The sequence below is a fragment of the Gadus morhua genome, chromosome 16 (genome assembly GCF_902167405.1).
Source record: "Gadus morhua chromosome 16, gadMor3.0, whole genome shotgun sequence".
NCBI classification, from domain to species: domain Eukaryota; kingdom Metazoa; phylum Chordata; class Actinopteri; order Gadiformes; family Gadidae; genus Gadus; species Gadus morhua.
This window is the reverse complement of record NC_044063.1, coordinates 32,952,574-32,968,589: the sequence shown is the minus strand read 5'-3', so window position 1 is coordinate 32,968,589 and position 16,016 is coordinate 32,952,574. Positions and strand designations below refer to the sequence as shown.

Genomic DNA, 16,016 nt, shown 5'->3' with positions numbered 1-16,016 from the left:
AGGGCCCGTTCCTGGTTTTGGAGACGGGGGACAAACAATTTGTGGTGGACATGGGTGGCAGGCCGGAGTGACTCTCCATTGACCGCCTCAAGCCAGCTCACTTGGACCTGGCCAGGCCCATTGACTTGGCTCAGCCCCCGCGGCGCGGACGACCTCCAGCTCTGCCCCTGCCGGGCCTGGCCCCTGCTCCCCTCCCTACCGGAACTCCCACACTCCATGCCCCATACCCGTGTCATGGCGGGACGCCTGCCGCAGCCGTGGCTCCTCGACCCCCTGTACGACGCAGCCGTTGTGGCCGGTTAATACGCCCGAACCGCGATAACTGTTTTGTTCTTGTTATCTTCTGATGGTGAATTCTGGGGGGACGTGTGTAGTGAGTGTTACATAATTCACCTACAGTATTTTGTTATGTGTTGTTCTTTCCACTGTGTTAGGCATGTCGTTTACTGTCTTGGTGGTTCAGGGATCGCTGTCCCTTTAAGGATTACGGCGTCTCATGACGTCAGAGCCCATGCGGGATTTGTTTACTTGCAGCACGTTTTGATTTCCTGTTTTCTCTCTTACTAAATAAACGAGTCACACAACTGTGTGCTCAACGTGTGAAATTCTATCTCTCACTTATTGAAATTTCCACAGTATGTTTTTTTTTGTGTTATCCCAGTTATGTTTTTTATTTTTTTATCATTTAATATTACTTTTAATAGTTCCGGGACGTTGGAGCATAACCTGATATTTTTACACTTCAGTCTGCACCGCGAATTTGAAGCAATGTTCGGTTTTTGAACAAAGATGCGGCAATTACAAATGTTTCTTTTTTTATCAGATTCATCGAAAAAATAATCGACCGATTAATCTATTATTAAAATAATCGTTAGTTGCAGCCCTAGTTGACAAGCTGTTTTGGCAGAATCCCGTCAAAAAATGTTCATCAATTGTAACATTGAGATCTGACTCCCATTTCATTCTAGACTTATGCTGGAATGAATGGCTTTGGGCCATCATTCAATAACAGGCGATATATTTTAGAAATAAATGTATGCGTGTTCCCATCATAAAGAAATCTTTCAACATCATTCATGACAGGGAGGGTCAATTCAGGACCCAAATTAGCTCTCAGAAAGGATCTTAGTTGGAGATAACGGTAAAAAGTTTGATTGGGCAAGTTATATTTCCTCTTCAGGTGCTCAAATCACATGAAAAGTATTGGATTCCCTTATGATGCCATATGCCCAGAATCTTATTATCACGAGTCATGGGTATGAGTTCATTTTGCTTTAAAGGTGTTTTAGGTGATAGTCCCACCTTCAATCCAAAACTTTTGTGAACCGTATACCAAATTTTTATCAGATGCCTCAATATAGAGTTATCTGTCCTGTTGTGTACAGTTCTAGAATTATGCTTATGTAGCCCATGCGGTATCTAGTATCTATCTAGTAATATGTGTATAGATAAATATATATGAATATATATATTATAATAATATATATAATATAGTGTGTATGGTGTATATCTATAATCTATATATCTTTCCAAGTATATATTCCCGACGGCCCCTAACTGAAACTGTTCACTAGAGACCGTGTTTTGTTGACGCTCCCTTAAAGGGCAAAACATGCGACAGGCAGTAACGTTATCGCAGCGAGACAGAATCGGCGGGCGCGGGAGAAGTCGTTCTCGGCTTGACGTGTAAGTGAGAGAGACCGAGAGAGGGAACAGGAGGGAATAGACTTGAAAAGTGAACAAATAGACTTGAAGCTCGAACAAATAGACTTGAAGAGTGAACATAGAGATTTGAAGAGCGAACATAGACTTGAAGAGTGAACATAGAGACTTGAAGAGAAATGAAGGAAAGGATATCCCGGAAGAAATAGAAGATACGGAGGAAGATTTGACGATACTTAGAACAAGAGGACTTCGCATTGGAGGTGAACACTGGAAAGAAGACCACTCACGTGCATGAAAGAGAAAGAGTCCTGACTGGTTATTGTACACCCCGTTCTGAGAGAGCCCAGTCATCGACTGGCCCCTGCTCAAGAACGTTTGGCCTTAGCGCAACCCAGTCGCCAAGAAAAAACGTTGACGGTGTACGTTTCCATGAACACTGGATACGTAGCATTTCAACGTAAAATAGCGTGTTATACCTACAGTATCCACGCGTGCCGCTGTGGAGGCGGGTTTAGGGGTTTGGGTTTCACGGGTTTAGCGGCAAATTGTGGACACGATTGTTGAGGGGGGGGGGGGAGGTAGACTGTTGTTGACCGGGGAGGGGGGGGGGAGAGACACGTTTGTTGAGGGGGGGGGGGAACACGTTAGTTGAGGGGGGGGGGGGGCGGAGACACGTTTGTTGAGGTGGGGGGGGACGGACACATTTGCAGGGGGGGGGAACACGTTTGTCGAGGGGGGGGGAACACGTTTGTTGAGGGGGGGGACACGCTCGACAACGAGAGTTGGTTTTTATTGAACGATACTTCAACACGGAACACCTGCACGAAACGATGGTCACGTCACTCTCGGTGACGGTGTCGACAACAATGAACACACGAACAATGAACATGTTAATAGAACAACACACAACCACATAACATCCCGAACCCATTAAACCCACTTAATCCTAACAACAAAACAAGTTAACAAAAGCCCCTTTTGTCAACTGACAACCCCAATTCCCAGAATCCCCCACGGCTCCGGAACACAGCGTCCACAGCCGTGGTCGCCACAATATATATATTTTTTCATTTTACATTCCCCTCTGCCTTGGAGCAAAGCCTGACCCCGAAAACGTTTTCTTCTCCATTCGAAATGAATGGGGGAATAGCACCAACAGGGGGCCATACGTTCTCCTAGCATTTGGTGAAATTGTTACGTAGCCTATATTAATCTTTATTATCTGAATGGGAAATGCAATATTTTAGGACAGATACACCATTAAACGCGTTTCTAATGACATTTCTAGCGAGAAATGTAAATTTTCCTTACATAATCTTCAGTCAGTGAATGTGTATGATCTTTATTAATCTTTATTATCTGAATGGGAAATGCAATATTTTAGGACCGATTCACCGATAAACGTGTTTCTAATAACATTTCTAGCGAGAAATATACTTTTTACTTGCATAATCTCCAGTCAGTGATTGTGTCTGATCTTTAGTTTTAGGCAAGGCAAGGCAACTTTATTTATATAGCACTTTTCATACACAAGGCAGACTCAAAGTGCTTCACATATAAACATTGTTATGCAATAAAATAAAATAATAGATAAGTAAAAGAAAACATATGCAAAGAAATGAGTAAAATAGAAAGTGCAATGTATTTAAGATCAGTTCAACAGTCTCTCTGGTATCCGCGTCTGGACTCCAACCCGACCTAAAAGGAACTTGGTACTTTCTCTGGGACTCCAACCCGGATTCTAGTAACCCTTATCCTTTCTCTCTGGTATCAGATCATGTATCTTTCTGGTAAAAATAGAAAATTTAATTGTAAGTAAAATTGATTTAAGAAAGTGAGAAAATTAAATTGAAAGTTATTTAAGATCAGATCAACAGTCTCTTTGGAACCCAAGTCGGGACTACAACCCGACCTAAAGGACAATATTCTAGGACTCTAACCCAGCTTCTAGGACTCTAGCCCAGCAACCTTTCTCTCTGGTATCAGATCATGTATTTTTCTGGTAAAAGTAGAAAATAAAGGGAAAGTTAAAAAGGCATTTTAGTAAAATAAAGGTAAAGTATTTAAGATTTAGCAGAAAGCTAAAGCAAACATAAAAGTCTTCAATCTTGTTTTGAAGGTGCTCAGAGTTGGGGCAAGTCTTAAATCCTCAGGGAGTTTATTCCAGCTATTTGTTGCATAGTAACTAAATCCTGCTTTCCCATGTTTCGTGTTTACTCTGGGGATAATTAACAGATTGGTCTCAGAAGATCTTAGTGCTCTAGAAGGCTTATGTAGTGGAAGCATATCAGTTAAATATTTTGGGCCTAAACCATGTAGGGATTTATAGGTTAGCAACATGATTTTGAAATCAATTCTCTGACCTACAGGAAGCCAATGTAACGATTTAAGAATTGGTGTAATATGTTCAAATTTTTTGGTCTTTGTTAAAACTCTAGCAGCAGCATTCTGAACAAGCTGAAGCTTCCTTAGAGTTTGTTTTGGGAGACCTGTAAGGAGACCATTGCAGTAATCAAGCTTACTAATGATAAAGGCATGTACAAGTTTTTGTAAGTCTTCGGTGGACATGAGCCCTCTAAGTCTTGCTACATTTTTAAGGTGATAATATGCAGATTTTGTAACTGATTTGATGTGACTTTCGAAATGTAAATCAGAATCCATGATAACCCCTAGGTTTCTGGCTTTGATTGAGGTTTTCAGGGACAGAGAGTGAAGGTGTTGGGTTACTTTAAGCCTTTCCGTTTTAGCACCAAATACAATTATCTCTGTTTTATCCTCATTTAGCTGAAGGAAATTTCGGCACATCCAGTCTTTCACTTGCTCAATGCACTGGCACAGCAGATCTATGGGCCGATAGTCATTTGGTGATAGCGATACATAGATTTGCGTGTCATCAGCATAGCAATGATGGTCAATATTGTTATTATGCATGATTTGCCCTAGTGGGAGCATGTAGATGTTGAATAAAGAGGGTCCTAAGATCGAACCTTGTGGGACTCCACACATCACGTTGGTTGATTCTGATACAAAGTCGCCGATGGAAACAAAGTAGTTCCTATTTTGTAGGTAGGATCTGAACCAATTTAAGACTGTGCCTGAAAGCCCCACCCAGTTTTCTAACCTGTCCAAAAGTATTGTATGGTCTACAGTGTCGAATGCAGCACTGAGGTCTAGAAGCATTAGTATTGAGGTTTTGCCAGAGTCTGTGTTAAGACGGATGTCGTTTACAACTTTAATGAGGGCGGTCTCAGTGCTGTGCAGGGGTCGAAATCCTGATTGGAAGGTGTCATAACAACCAGTTGATGCCAGGAAGTGATTAAGTTGCTGGAGGACAACTTTCTCAATGATTTTACTTATGAAGGGCAGATTTGATATTGGTCTGTAGTTGTTAATAATAGAGGTATCTAGGCTCCGCTTTTTTAAAAGGGGTTTAATAACTGCAGTTTTCAGGGCTTTTGGGAAGTTGCCTGACTGGAGAGAGTTGTTAACTATCTGCAATATGTCTATTGCTAGGCAGTCAAAAACATTCTTAAAGAGGTTGGTAGGTAAAGAATCAAGGCAACAGGTGGATGGCTTTAGTTGTGTAACAGTTTCCACAAGAGTTTTAGAGTCAATAACATTAAAGCATGCCATCCCTGCCATGTTACTTTTGCCTGAACAGGGTGGTAGTCCAACATTTTTGTTTGAAGTGGAGATATTGATGGCGCGTCTGATGCCTTCAATTTTATCAGTATAAAAAGCTGCAAACTCATTGCATTTCTGCGTGGAATGGAGATCAGGTGGAATTTGTGTTGGGGGGTTGGTCAGTCTGTCAACAGTTGCAAATAGGGTTTTTGCATTATTATTATTGGATTTAATGATATTGGAGAAAAATGTTTCTCTAGCACTTTTTAAGTCTGAATTGTAGGCACGGAGGCTCTCTTTGTAGATATCATGGTGAATATGAAGTTTTGTTTTACGCCAGATGCGTTCAACCTTCCTGCATTCTTTTTTCTGTGCTGTTACAGAAGCAGCTTTTCTCCAGGGTGCCTTTTGCTTTCCAGAAATCGTTTTAACCTTGTAAGGTGCAATGACATCCATGACTTTCAAAATTTTCAAATTAAAGTTTTCTACAAGATCATCAGCAGAACATGGGTTGAGAGGTGGTAGTAAGGAGATGGCCTTTCTAAAAAGTACATACGATTCTTCATTGATATACCGTTTTTTGACAGTATTTGATTTTGTCTGTATGTTGGGAATAAAAGATATATTAAAGAAAACACAAAAGTGGTCAGACAAGGAAGGATCAGTCACAGAGAGATCAGAAACATTGAGGCCCTTTGTGATAACCAGGTCTAGAGTGTGGCCCTTACAATGAGTAGTCTCTTTCACATGTTGGGACAGTTCAAATGTGTCCAAAATGGTAAAAAGTTTTTTTGCACACTTGTCATTCAAATCATCAGTATGAAAATTGAAGTCACCAGTTATAACTAGACAGTCAAAGTCTGTGGAGATGCTAGACAATAATTCTGTGAATTCATCGAAAAAATTTGCAGAGTATGTGGGTGGCCTGTAAATAATTAATAGGAGAACTCTGGGGGAGCATTTCAATACAGCACAAAGGTATTCGAATGATGGAAAATCACCAAATAACATCTGTTTCCCCTGAAAATCATTTTTAAATATAACAGCGACCCCTCCACCTCTTTTTCCAGATCTACATGCATCAAAAAAGTTATAGTTGGGAGGAGCTGTCTCTATCAGAACGGTTGCACTGTTATTTTGTTCCAGCCATGTTTCAGTTAAAAACATAAAATCCAGTTTAGAGGTGGTAATAAAATCATTAACTAAAAATGATTTGTTATTAAGAGACCTAACATTAAGTAGACCCATCCTGATGGTGTTGTTGATAGGCTTTAAGGTTGTTTTTGGTTTGGAGGAAATATGTATGAGATTTGTGAGGTTAGCAGTGTGTCTAAGTTTCCCTTTGTTTACTCTCTTAGTGGTTACAGCAGGAATGCAAAAGTTGCCATGTTTTGACATAGGCAACCTTGGGTTCAGCAGATTATGCGAAACGTCCTTTATACTTTGTCTACGGCTGAACCCTATTTTGTCTCAGTAATACTCAGGACTACTATCAGTACAGGGCGGGGGGCTGGGGCGCCATCCTCTTGGGTGTTATCAGCCTGTGGCCATGACGTGGCGATGCTATCATTGACACAGATGCAAGTTTGATGCCTACATATTCCTGTTTCTTAAATTCAGCTGGAAAATCCTCTACGTTGAACAACAAACGCAGGATGGGCACCTTTACATTTAACTTGCAGTAGGAAGGAAATAAAATCACATCATTAAGTCTGAATTGGAAGGACTTTTACTACATGAAACCAGTAACAAACAATGCATGTGTATGGTATCCTATCAGACCTGAACACGGATAGAAACACAAATCAAGGTAAACTGTTTATTTTACATTAGGTGTCACAAAGGGGTTGATCTAACAACATTAACATTAGTTAATACTAGCAATACTGACATGCTATCATACTAGCATTCTGTGTAGCTAAGCTAACTACAACAACACGTTTTTCAGTATATTCAACATACCTCAAACGGATCCACCAGCATTCCCAGACGTTGAATACGGTATTTTTTCCACATTTCTCAGATTCGCTGACGACCGGAAATAATGTTTGAAACCCACGCAAGAAAAAATCACCACAGCTGAAGCCGGTATTGGGAAACTCAAAACAACTGCCAACAAACTTGTCGCTTCTATTTACTTAAACTCTGTCGAAGTCTACAAACGAGACAAGATGGACTTGAAGAGTTGTCCCATTTCGTAGGGGAAGAATTCCACTTGGCCCTCTGTTTCAGGGGGCAAGTCCAAGCCACCCAAAAACTAGGGCCACTCAATAACGAGGGGTAGGGCTAAAAAAGAGAATTGAGATTGGGCCTAAATCTCTCCCCCTCTCTTCTTTCTCTTGACCTCTGCTTTCCTCATCCTCTCTCTTCCTCCTCTCCCCCTCTCTCCTCCTCTCCCCCTCTCCTCTCCTCCCCTCTACTCCTCTGACCTCCTCTTGTCTCCTCCCCCTCTCTCCTCTTCTTCTCTAACTCAGATGGAGCAGGTATCAGATGAGGAGGTGGAACATGCGGGTGAGGAGGCGGACAGCGATGAGGAGGACCAGGATCTAGACCAAATGTTTGGAGCATGGCTAGGGGAGCTGGAGAAACTCACCAAGGTACACACACACACACACACACACACACACACACACACACACACACACACACACACACACACACACACACACACACACACACACACACACACACACACACACACACACACACACACACACTTAGGGATAGGGATCATTAATATTTATTGATATCGATACCATTTTCGATACTCCTTAACATTCCGAGTCTTTATCAATACCACTATCGATACTTTTCTATTAATTGGTGGAAATAGGAAGCGTTTTTAGTGATGAGGAAAATATTTAGGAAATAAATAATTGCATTTTAAATGAAATATGTAATTCTTAATAAATATTGATATCAGTAGTTTTTGTTATATAAACTAAAATTATTAAAGCACTTTACAACTGTATTAGTAATACAGAAACATGAATAATACAGTATTACTCATGTTTCTCACCAAAAACTAAATTTATCTTTTCTTTATGTTAGATTTGACCTTATCATGATAACCTTGTTAAAAATTAAAACAAGGTTATCAGTAAAACAGTCGTTTTACTGAGCCAACCTCAACACATCATCATGCAGCACATCTGAAACTTGATTTACTTTTTAAGATAACTAGCTTGTATGCTGCTGATTACAACACCGACGGGACTAGCGACAATGTCTGTGTGTGCGATTACCGCGTAGTTTGAGTGGATGATTAAGACGGGCCCGTCTGTGGTGCGACAGGAGAAGGAGGAGACAGTCTTTTCAACTCAAAGACAGTCGAGTTGAAAAGACATTTGGTCTTTATTTGATGCACAATGCCAATGTAATTGGCCATTGAGGTTGTGTTCCCCCCTTTACAATAAATGATTTTCGCCCTTTTCGCCCGTTCAGCCATCCTCGCAAGAAAAGTTAACTGCCAGACATCACTTGTTTTACTTGTAATACCTGTTTGCCTAAAATTCCATTCAAAAACATTGGTGGACACGCTGCAGTGCAGTGATGTTGCTAGGTACGCGTCCTGCGTCCCTGACGCATTAAAATCTGAAAGGACGCACTAAACTCACTATCCATGCGTCCCGGGGACGCATCTCATTTTCCCCATGTAAAACGATACATTGTGAACATTAAACAACTCGTGTTTAATCACAATAACTGGCCAAAGAAACCTTCTTGTGAGCAGATCGGACAAGCGCTGTTTCAACCCTCTGCGCATCTACTTGGCGCAGACGTGATCCCCTGTACAAAGTATCGCGACATGCTAATTTAGCCGCTACCAAAACAACTAGCTCGTCACCGCTGATTTCATTTCAACAATTAAAAATACGAACTTCATAGTAAATAAACCCACGTTTCCACTGCTCGATGCTGTGCTCATTCGTGTCGAATGAGCAAATCAAACAGGATTTTTTTGCAATCCTTCTGATTGAATATATGTACATTTATGACAAAATCGTGAGGACTAGGCTTGTGACACACACACACACACACACAAATTTGGCGCTCGCGCGGTAATAGCTCATTGGCGCCACCTAGTGATCATTATGTGCAAATGCACAGCCTCTTATTAAAATGACTTAGGGGTCATTTGACCCCTCTTGCGGCGCTAGGAGTAAGTAAAAATGGCCCGGCGTTTCTAGTGTTAAACATGAACGGTTGAGTACTCCAGCTCTAACCATATCATACCACCATCAAGGAGTTTAACACTATTAATTTAATTTAAGAAATAGAATAATAATAAAAAAGAAACACATTTTTTAAACTGGGGAGTCGACTCGGGACCCATTGAATTTCTCAGGGACCCACCCAACTCGCCACCTGTGGGTCCCGGGGACTCACTACATTGAAAACCTATCAACATCACTGCAGTGATAGGATTTATTGATTTAAATGCCGCGACGCGACTCGAGGGACACAACATTACGTTACAGTACCTATGGGACAAAAAAATAAATAAATGAACTACGGGACTCGATAGGTATCGACCAGCCCAAACGTTAATGGTTTTCGGGTTTTGAAAAAAGTGGAACCGGGTCCTTGATAGAACCGGGTTTCGATTCTCTCTCTCTCTCTCTCTCTCTCACTCTCACTCTCACTCTCTCTCTAGAGTCTGGATGATGGCCGCCCTGATCGTCCAGGCCAGCAGAAGGCTCCTCTCAGACAGGAGAGCAACATGGCCAACCTGTCCTACCGCTTCTCCGTCTACAACATCAACGGTAGGACTTAGAGCTCTCTAGATACTGTGTATCCATCTAGATCTACTGTGTACCTGTATAGGTGTGAGGAGATGTGGATGTGGTGTTAAAGGTCCCATGACATGCTATTTTATGTATTCTTTAATATAGGTATTAGTGGGCAACTAACACAGTATTCAAAGACGTTCCCGAAATTCAGCCGTGGTGCAGAGTTACAGCCACTCCGAGCCAGTCGCACATTGAGCTTCCCCCAAATGCGCTGTTTTGGTGTCTGTAGCTATAATGCAAATGAGGAGGAGCGAGGCGGGTCAAGGAGGAGGGTGGGGGTGTGGCCCTGAGCAGCTTGCAGCCACGGTACCATGCGCTCTGTTTACAGTGGATGTATCGCAATGGCGAGGCGCACACAGCCTTTAGCCGTGTTCTGTAAATATTATAGAACACACGGGAGTCCTGGAGCTCTATATCTAAATATTATCATATAGCCTACATAGATATCTATATCATATAATATATATTCTAACGGCCAAAAGCTGTGTGAGCCGATATTATGAATCTCAAACGACCGCGTTGGGTTCTCCGACGTTCCTGGTTCTTCAACGTCCTCATCAACGTGAAGTAGACTGAACCGCGACAAGGAGGAGAAAGGGATCGTTGCCGGGCAGCGCTTAGGCACCTCCGCCTCCGGCGGTGGTCCCTCAGCGGGTCTCAAGCTGGAGACATGCGCCGCCAACAATCCCTTTCTCCTCCATGTCGTGGTTCATGTTCTTGAGGGAGTCAAATCCAAAGTTCCTTCCCCCCAATTCATTCTCAACCTTGGCTGAGATAACCCCCAATACGAGTCTCGTTGTAGAAATACCAGAGACGAGAGTCCGACAGAACGGTTATCCAAATAACAAGGAAGTGTACAACACTTGCGTTACAGACTGCGGTCAAGTGAGCCGTCATTCGTCCATCCGCAGTTAAGCCAGCCGTCACACAAAGTCTTCGTGAGCCTCTACTCTGAACAGCCTTTGTGTGGTATCTCGCAACGTTTTCAAAGTAAAAGCCTTCACCTACGGTTGTGCGTTTGTGTGGATCGCTGCGAACGCTACCAGATCGGCGTGAAAACGTCCACAACAAACAAGGGTTTTCAAAAGACCAAGCATGCACGTGAGGTTTTCAAAGGTTATGGTTATGTTCTCAAAATCTGTACCGTAAAATCACATGGTTCCGTGTGTACAAGCAGTCGGGGCAACAGTTAGTATAGTCATATCAGTCAGTGCCGGAACTTATCTATTATTTTGTCTATAGCTCACTTCAAAGTGCCAACATAATGCAATTTGCATAGGCCAAAATATGCATATGTGAGGTTTTCAAAGGACATTTTCTCAAAATCTATACAGTAAAATCACATGGTTACTTGTGTACAAGTAGTCGGTATAACACTTAGTATGGTCATTTCAGTCCGTGCCGGAACTTATCTATTATATTGTCTATAGCTCACTTCAAAGTGCCAACATAATGCAATTTGCATAGGCCAAAATATGCATATGTGAGGTTTTCAAAGGACATTTTCTCAAAATCTATACGGTAAAATCACATGGTTACGTGTGTACAAGTAGTCAGTATAACACTTACTATGGTTATGTCAGTCAGTGCCAGAACTTATCTATTATTTTGTCTATAGCTCCCTTCAAAGTGCCAACATAATGCAATTTGCATAGGCCAAAATATGCATAGGTGAGGTTTTCAAAGGACATTTTCTCGAAATCTATACCGTAACATCACATGGTTACTTGTGTACAAGTAGTGAGTATAACACTTAGTATGGTCATATCAGTCCGTGCCGGAACTTATCTATTATTTTGTCTATAGCCCACTTCAAAGTGCTAAGAAAATGCAATTGGCATAGGCCAAAATATGCATAGGTGAGGTTTTCAAAGGACATTTTCTCGAAATCTATACAGTAACATCACATGGTTACGTGTGCACAGGTAGTTAGTATAACACTTACTATGGTCATGTCAGTCAGTGCCGGAACTTATCTATTATTTTGTCTATAGCTCACTTCAAAGTGCCAACATAATGCAATTTGCATTGGCCAAAATAGGCCATCAAGAGCTCAGACAAGGCATTTATAGTTTTTGTAAGAATTATGGCTGTTGAGGATAAACACATACAAAGAGTTTGCATTGCAGAGTGTGCAGATATTGCATTGTGGTTATAAGTTGAAGTCAAGTGTAGACGAGTTCTTGCAGTGAGTGCTATAACCATACTGAGTGTTGTACTGACTATTAGTATACAAGGAACCATGTGATTTTACTGTATCGTTTTGGAGAAAATGACCTTTGAAAACCTCATGCATATTTTGTCTGTTAGAAATGCATTATTTTAGCACTTTGAAGTGAGCTATAGACAGAATAATAGATAAGTTCCGGGACGGACTGACATGACCATACTAAGTGTTATACTGACTACTTGTACACACGTAACCATGTGATTTTGCTAGAGCTGTCAGTTAAACGTGTTATTAACGACGTTAACGCAAACCAAATTTAACGGCGTTAATTTTTTTATCGCGCGATTAACGCAATTATTTTATAAAAAAAAAAAGTTTTTTTCTTTGGCTCAAAACAAAGAAGCAGTAGCCTGACTGCTATGTTCAAATGACATTTGTTCAAAGCAGTCGTTTAATTGCACTATAGGCTCTTTTTTTGTATCGTCCTGTTTTGATCAGTGTATATGCCAATGTTGTTATCAATAAAAAATCATTTGCACAAGGCAAGCCGATGCACTTCACCATGTTGATAAGAGAATTAAAATGAGAAGAATTATGGGACAAAAAAATCAAGGGATATTTAGCATAGAAAAATAATTTGCGATTAATCGCGATTAATTGACATTACTATGACATTAATGCGATTAATCACGATTAAATATTTTAATCGCTTGACAGCTCTAGATTTTACTGTATAGATTTCTAGAAAATGTCCTTTCAAAACCTCACCGATGCATATTTTGGCCTTTGCCAATTGCATTTTCTTAGCACTTTAAAGTGGGCTATAGACAAAATAATAGATAAGTTCCGGCACGGACTGACATGACCATAGTAAGTGTTATACTGACTACTTGTACACACGTAACCATGTGATTTTACTGTATAGATTTCGAGAAAATGTCCTTTGAAAACCTCACCTATGCATATTTTGGCCTATGCAAATTGCATTATGTTGGCACTTTGAAGGGAGCTATAGACAAAATAATAGATAAGTTCCGACACTGACTGACAGGACCATAGTAAGTGTTATACTGACTACTTGTACACACGTAACCATGTGATTTTACTGTATAGATTTTTAGAAAATGTCCTTTGACCATATTCACCCTTGTGCTGACTACCTGTACACACGATTTTTAGAAAATGTCCTTTGACCATATTCACCCTTGTGCTGACTACCTGTACACACGGAACCATGTGATTTTACTGTACAGATTTTGAGAACGCTAGCGTATAGATTTTGAATAAATGTCCTTAGAAAACCTCACCTATGCACATTTTGGCCTTTGCAAACTGCATTTTCTTAGCATTTTGAAGTGAGCTATAGACAAAAATATACATAAGTTCCGGGACTGAATGATATGAATATACTAACTGTTGTCCCGACTACTTGTGCACAAGGAACCACATGATTTCACTGTATAGTTTCGGGGAAAATGTCCTTTGAAAACCTCACGTGCATGCTTGGTCCTTTGAAAACCCTTTTTTGTAGTGGACGTTTTCACGCCGATAGCGTTTGCAGCGATCCACACAAACACACAACCGTAGGTGAAGGCTTTTATTTTGAGAACGTTGCGAGATACCACACAAAGGCTGTTTAGAGTAGAGGCGCACAAAGATTTTGTGTGACGGCTGGCTTAACCGCGGATGGACGAATGGCTGCTCACTTGACCGCAGTCGTTACAGTCCTGGAGCTCTATATCTAAATAATATCATATAATACATAGAAATCTATATCATATAATACATATTATCATGGCCAAAAGCTGTGTGCGCCTCCAGACGATATAATGAATCACAAACGACTTTGTCGGGTTCTGCGACGTCTCTGGTTCTTCCACTTTCACATCAACCTGAAGTCGTGGCCGGGCGATGGTGCCTCGCGGCAACCGGCGGCATGACGCAGTTCATGTACATCAGCCAGTCAAAGCCAGAGTTCCTTTCCCCCAATTCCTTCTCAACCATGGCTGAGATAACCCCCAATACGAGTCTCGTTGTAGAAATACCAGAGACGAGAGTCCGACGTGTTATGCGCCATAACGCCAAAAGCAGAACGGTTATCCAAATAATAAGGAAGTGTACAACACTTGCGTTACAGTCCTGGAGCTCTATATCTAAATAATATCATATAATACATAGAAATCTATATAATTTAATACATATTATCACGGCCAAAAGCTGTGTGCACCTCCAGACGATGTTATGAATCACAAACTACTTTGTCGGGTTCTGCGTCGTCTCTGGTTCTTCCACTTTCACATCAACCTGAAGTCGACTGAACCGGGCGCTGCCTGCTGCCGGCTGCCTGCTGCCGGTTGCCCGCTGCCGGGCGATGGTGCCTCGCGGCAACCGGCGGCATGTCGCAGTTCATGTACTTCAGCCAGTCAAAGCCAAAGTTCCTTTCCCCCAATTCCTTCTCAACCATGGCTCAGATAACCCCCACAACAGTCTCGTTGTGGAAATACAAGACACGTCAAAGAACCGACAAGAAACACTTGCGTTACAGTGTGTGTATTCACACACACACACACACACACACACACACACACACACACACACACACACACACACACACACACACACACACACACACACACACACACACACACACACACACACACACACGCACACACACACACACACACACACACACACGTGGCGCTCGCACGGTCGAGTCTCATTGGCGGGCCAACGTCTCTGGGCGGGCCAGTCAGAGTAAGGGGAGGAGCTGAGATTCCTGATGACGTCATGAATGCAGACATTCCAAATCAGCGCACTTGAGCCTCCGTTTTTTCAAAGGCGAGCAGAACAGCTAGTGCTCGTTTTACACCAAACGCAAGTTTTAGCCATTGGGGGACCATAGGCAGGCTAGGGGAACTCATATTTACGTTAGAAAACCTCATAAAGTGACATTTTCAGGTCATGGGACCTTTAAATAAAGTGATGACCTGACCTGACCTGCTGCTGATGTGATGTGAACCACATCAAAGGAAACTATGAATTTAGTTGAATGAATGATTATGGGAACTACATATTATTTGACGATTGTTAATTATGCCTATAAAAGGCATCGTCTAATTCTTATAAAAGGCCTTATATATGTGTAAAGTTACATAAAATATGTCTAATATATCCACTGCAGAGGCTCTGAACCAGAGGGAGGGCGTGGACCTGGACTCTCTGATGGCCGACCTGTGCTCCATAGAGCAGGAGCTCACCACGGACAGCAGCAAGACCAGCCGGCTGGGCCTGACCGACACCAAGGTACACACTCATCCCACAGACACCAAGCTACCACACACACTCATCACACAGACACCAAGGTACCACACACGCTCATCACACAGGCACCAAGGTACTACACCAACTCATCACACAAACACCAAGGTACCACACACACTCACACAGACACTAAGGTACTACACACACTCATCAAACAGACAATAGATGATGAAATCCATGTGTTTACATGATGGAACGTCGGATGTGCATGAAATCCATCACTCCTGGGATGCTTGGACCTGTTGAACCATTCCAGAGTTGATCAAAGCATTTATTGGTGACGTTTGCACATTTCATCAGGTCATTGTTTCTATTCACTCACTTTCTATACCACTTGTGTGATGCATTCTCAGAGCTGTGTGTACATTTACCCTTGATGTGTGTACATTTACACTTGATGTGTGCACATGTTCCCTTAGAATCTACGATTGGCTTGTGCTGTG

General features: G+C 41.8%; 1 protein-coding gene across 1 annotated transcript in view; it reads left to right on the top strand.

Annotated features, from left to right (window-relative positions):
• The window catches only part of raph1a (Ras association (RalGDS/AF-6) and pleckstrin homology domains 1a), a 151,030-nt gene that overhangs the window by 21,496 nt on the left and 113,518 nt on the right, over positions 1 to 16,016 (top strand). The window contains 3 exon segments of the mRNA XM_030381209.1: positions 7,764 to 7,886; positions 9,947 to 10,055; positions 15,434 to 15,555. Coding sequence (XP_030237069.1) covers positions 7,764 to 7,886; positions 9,947 to 10,055; positions 15,434 to 15,555 — 354 coding nt within the window.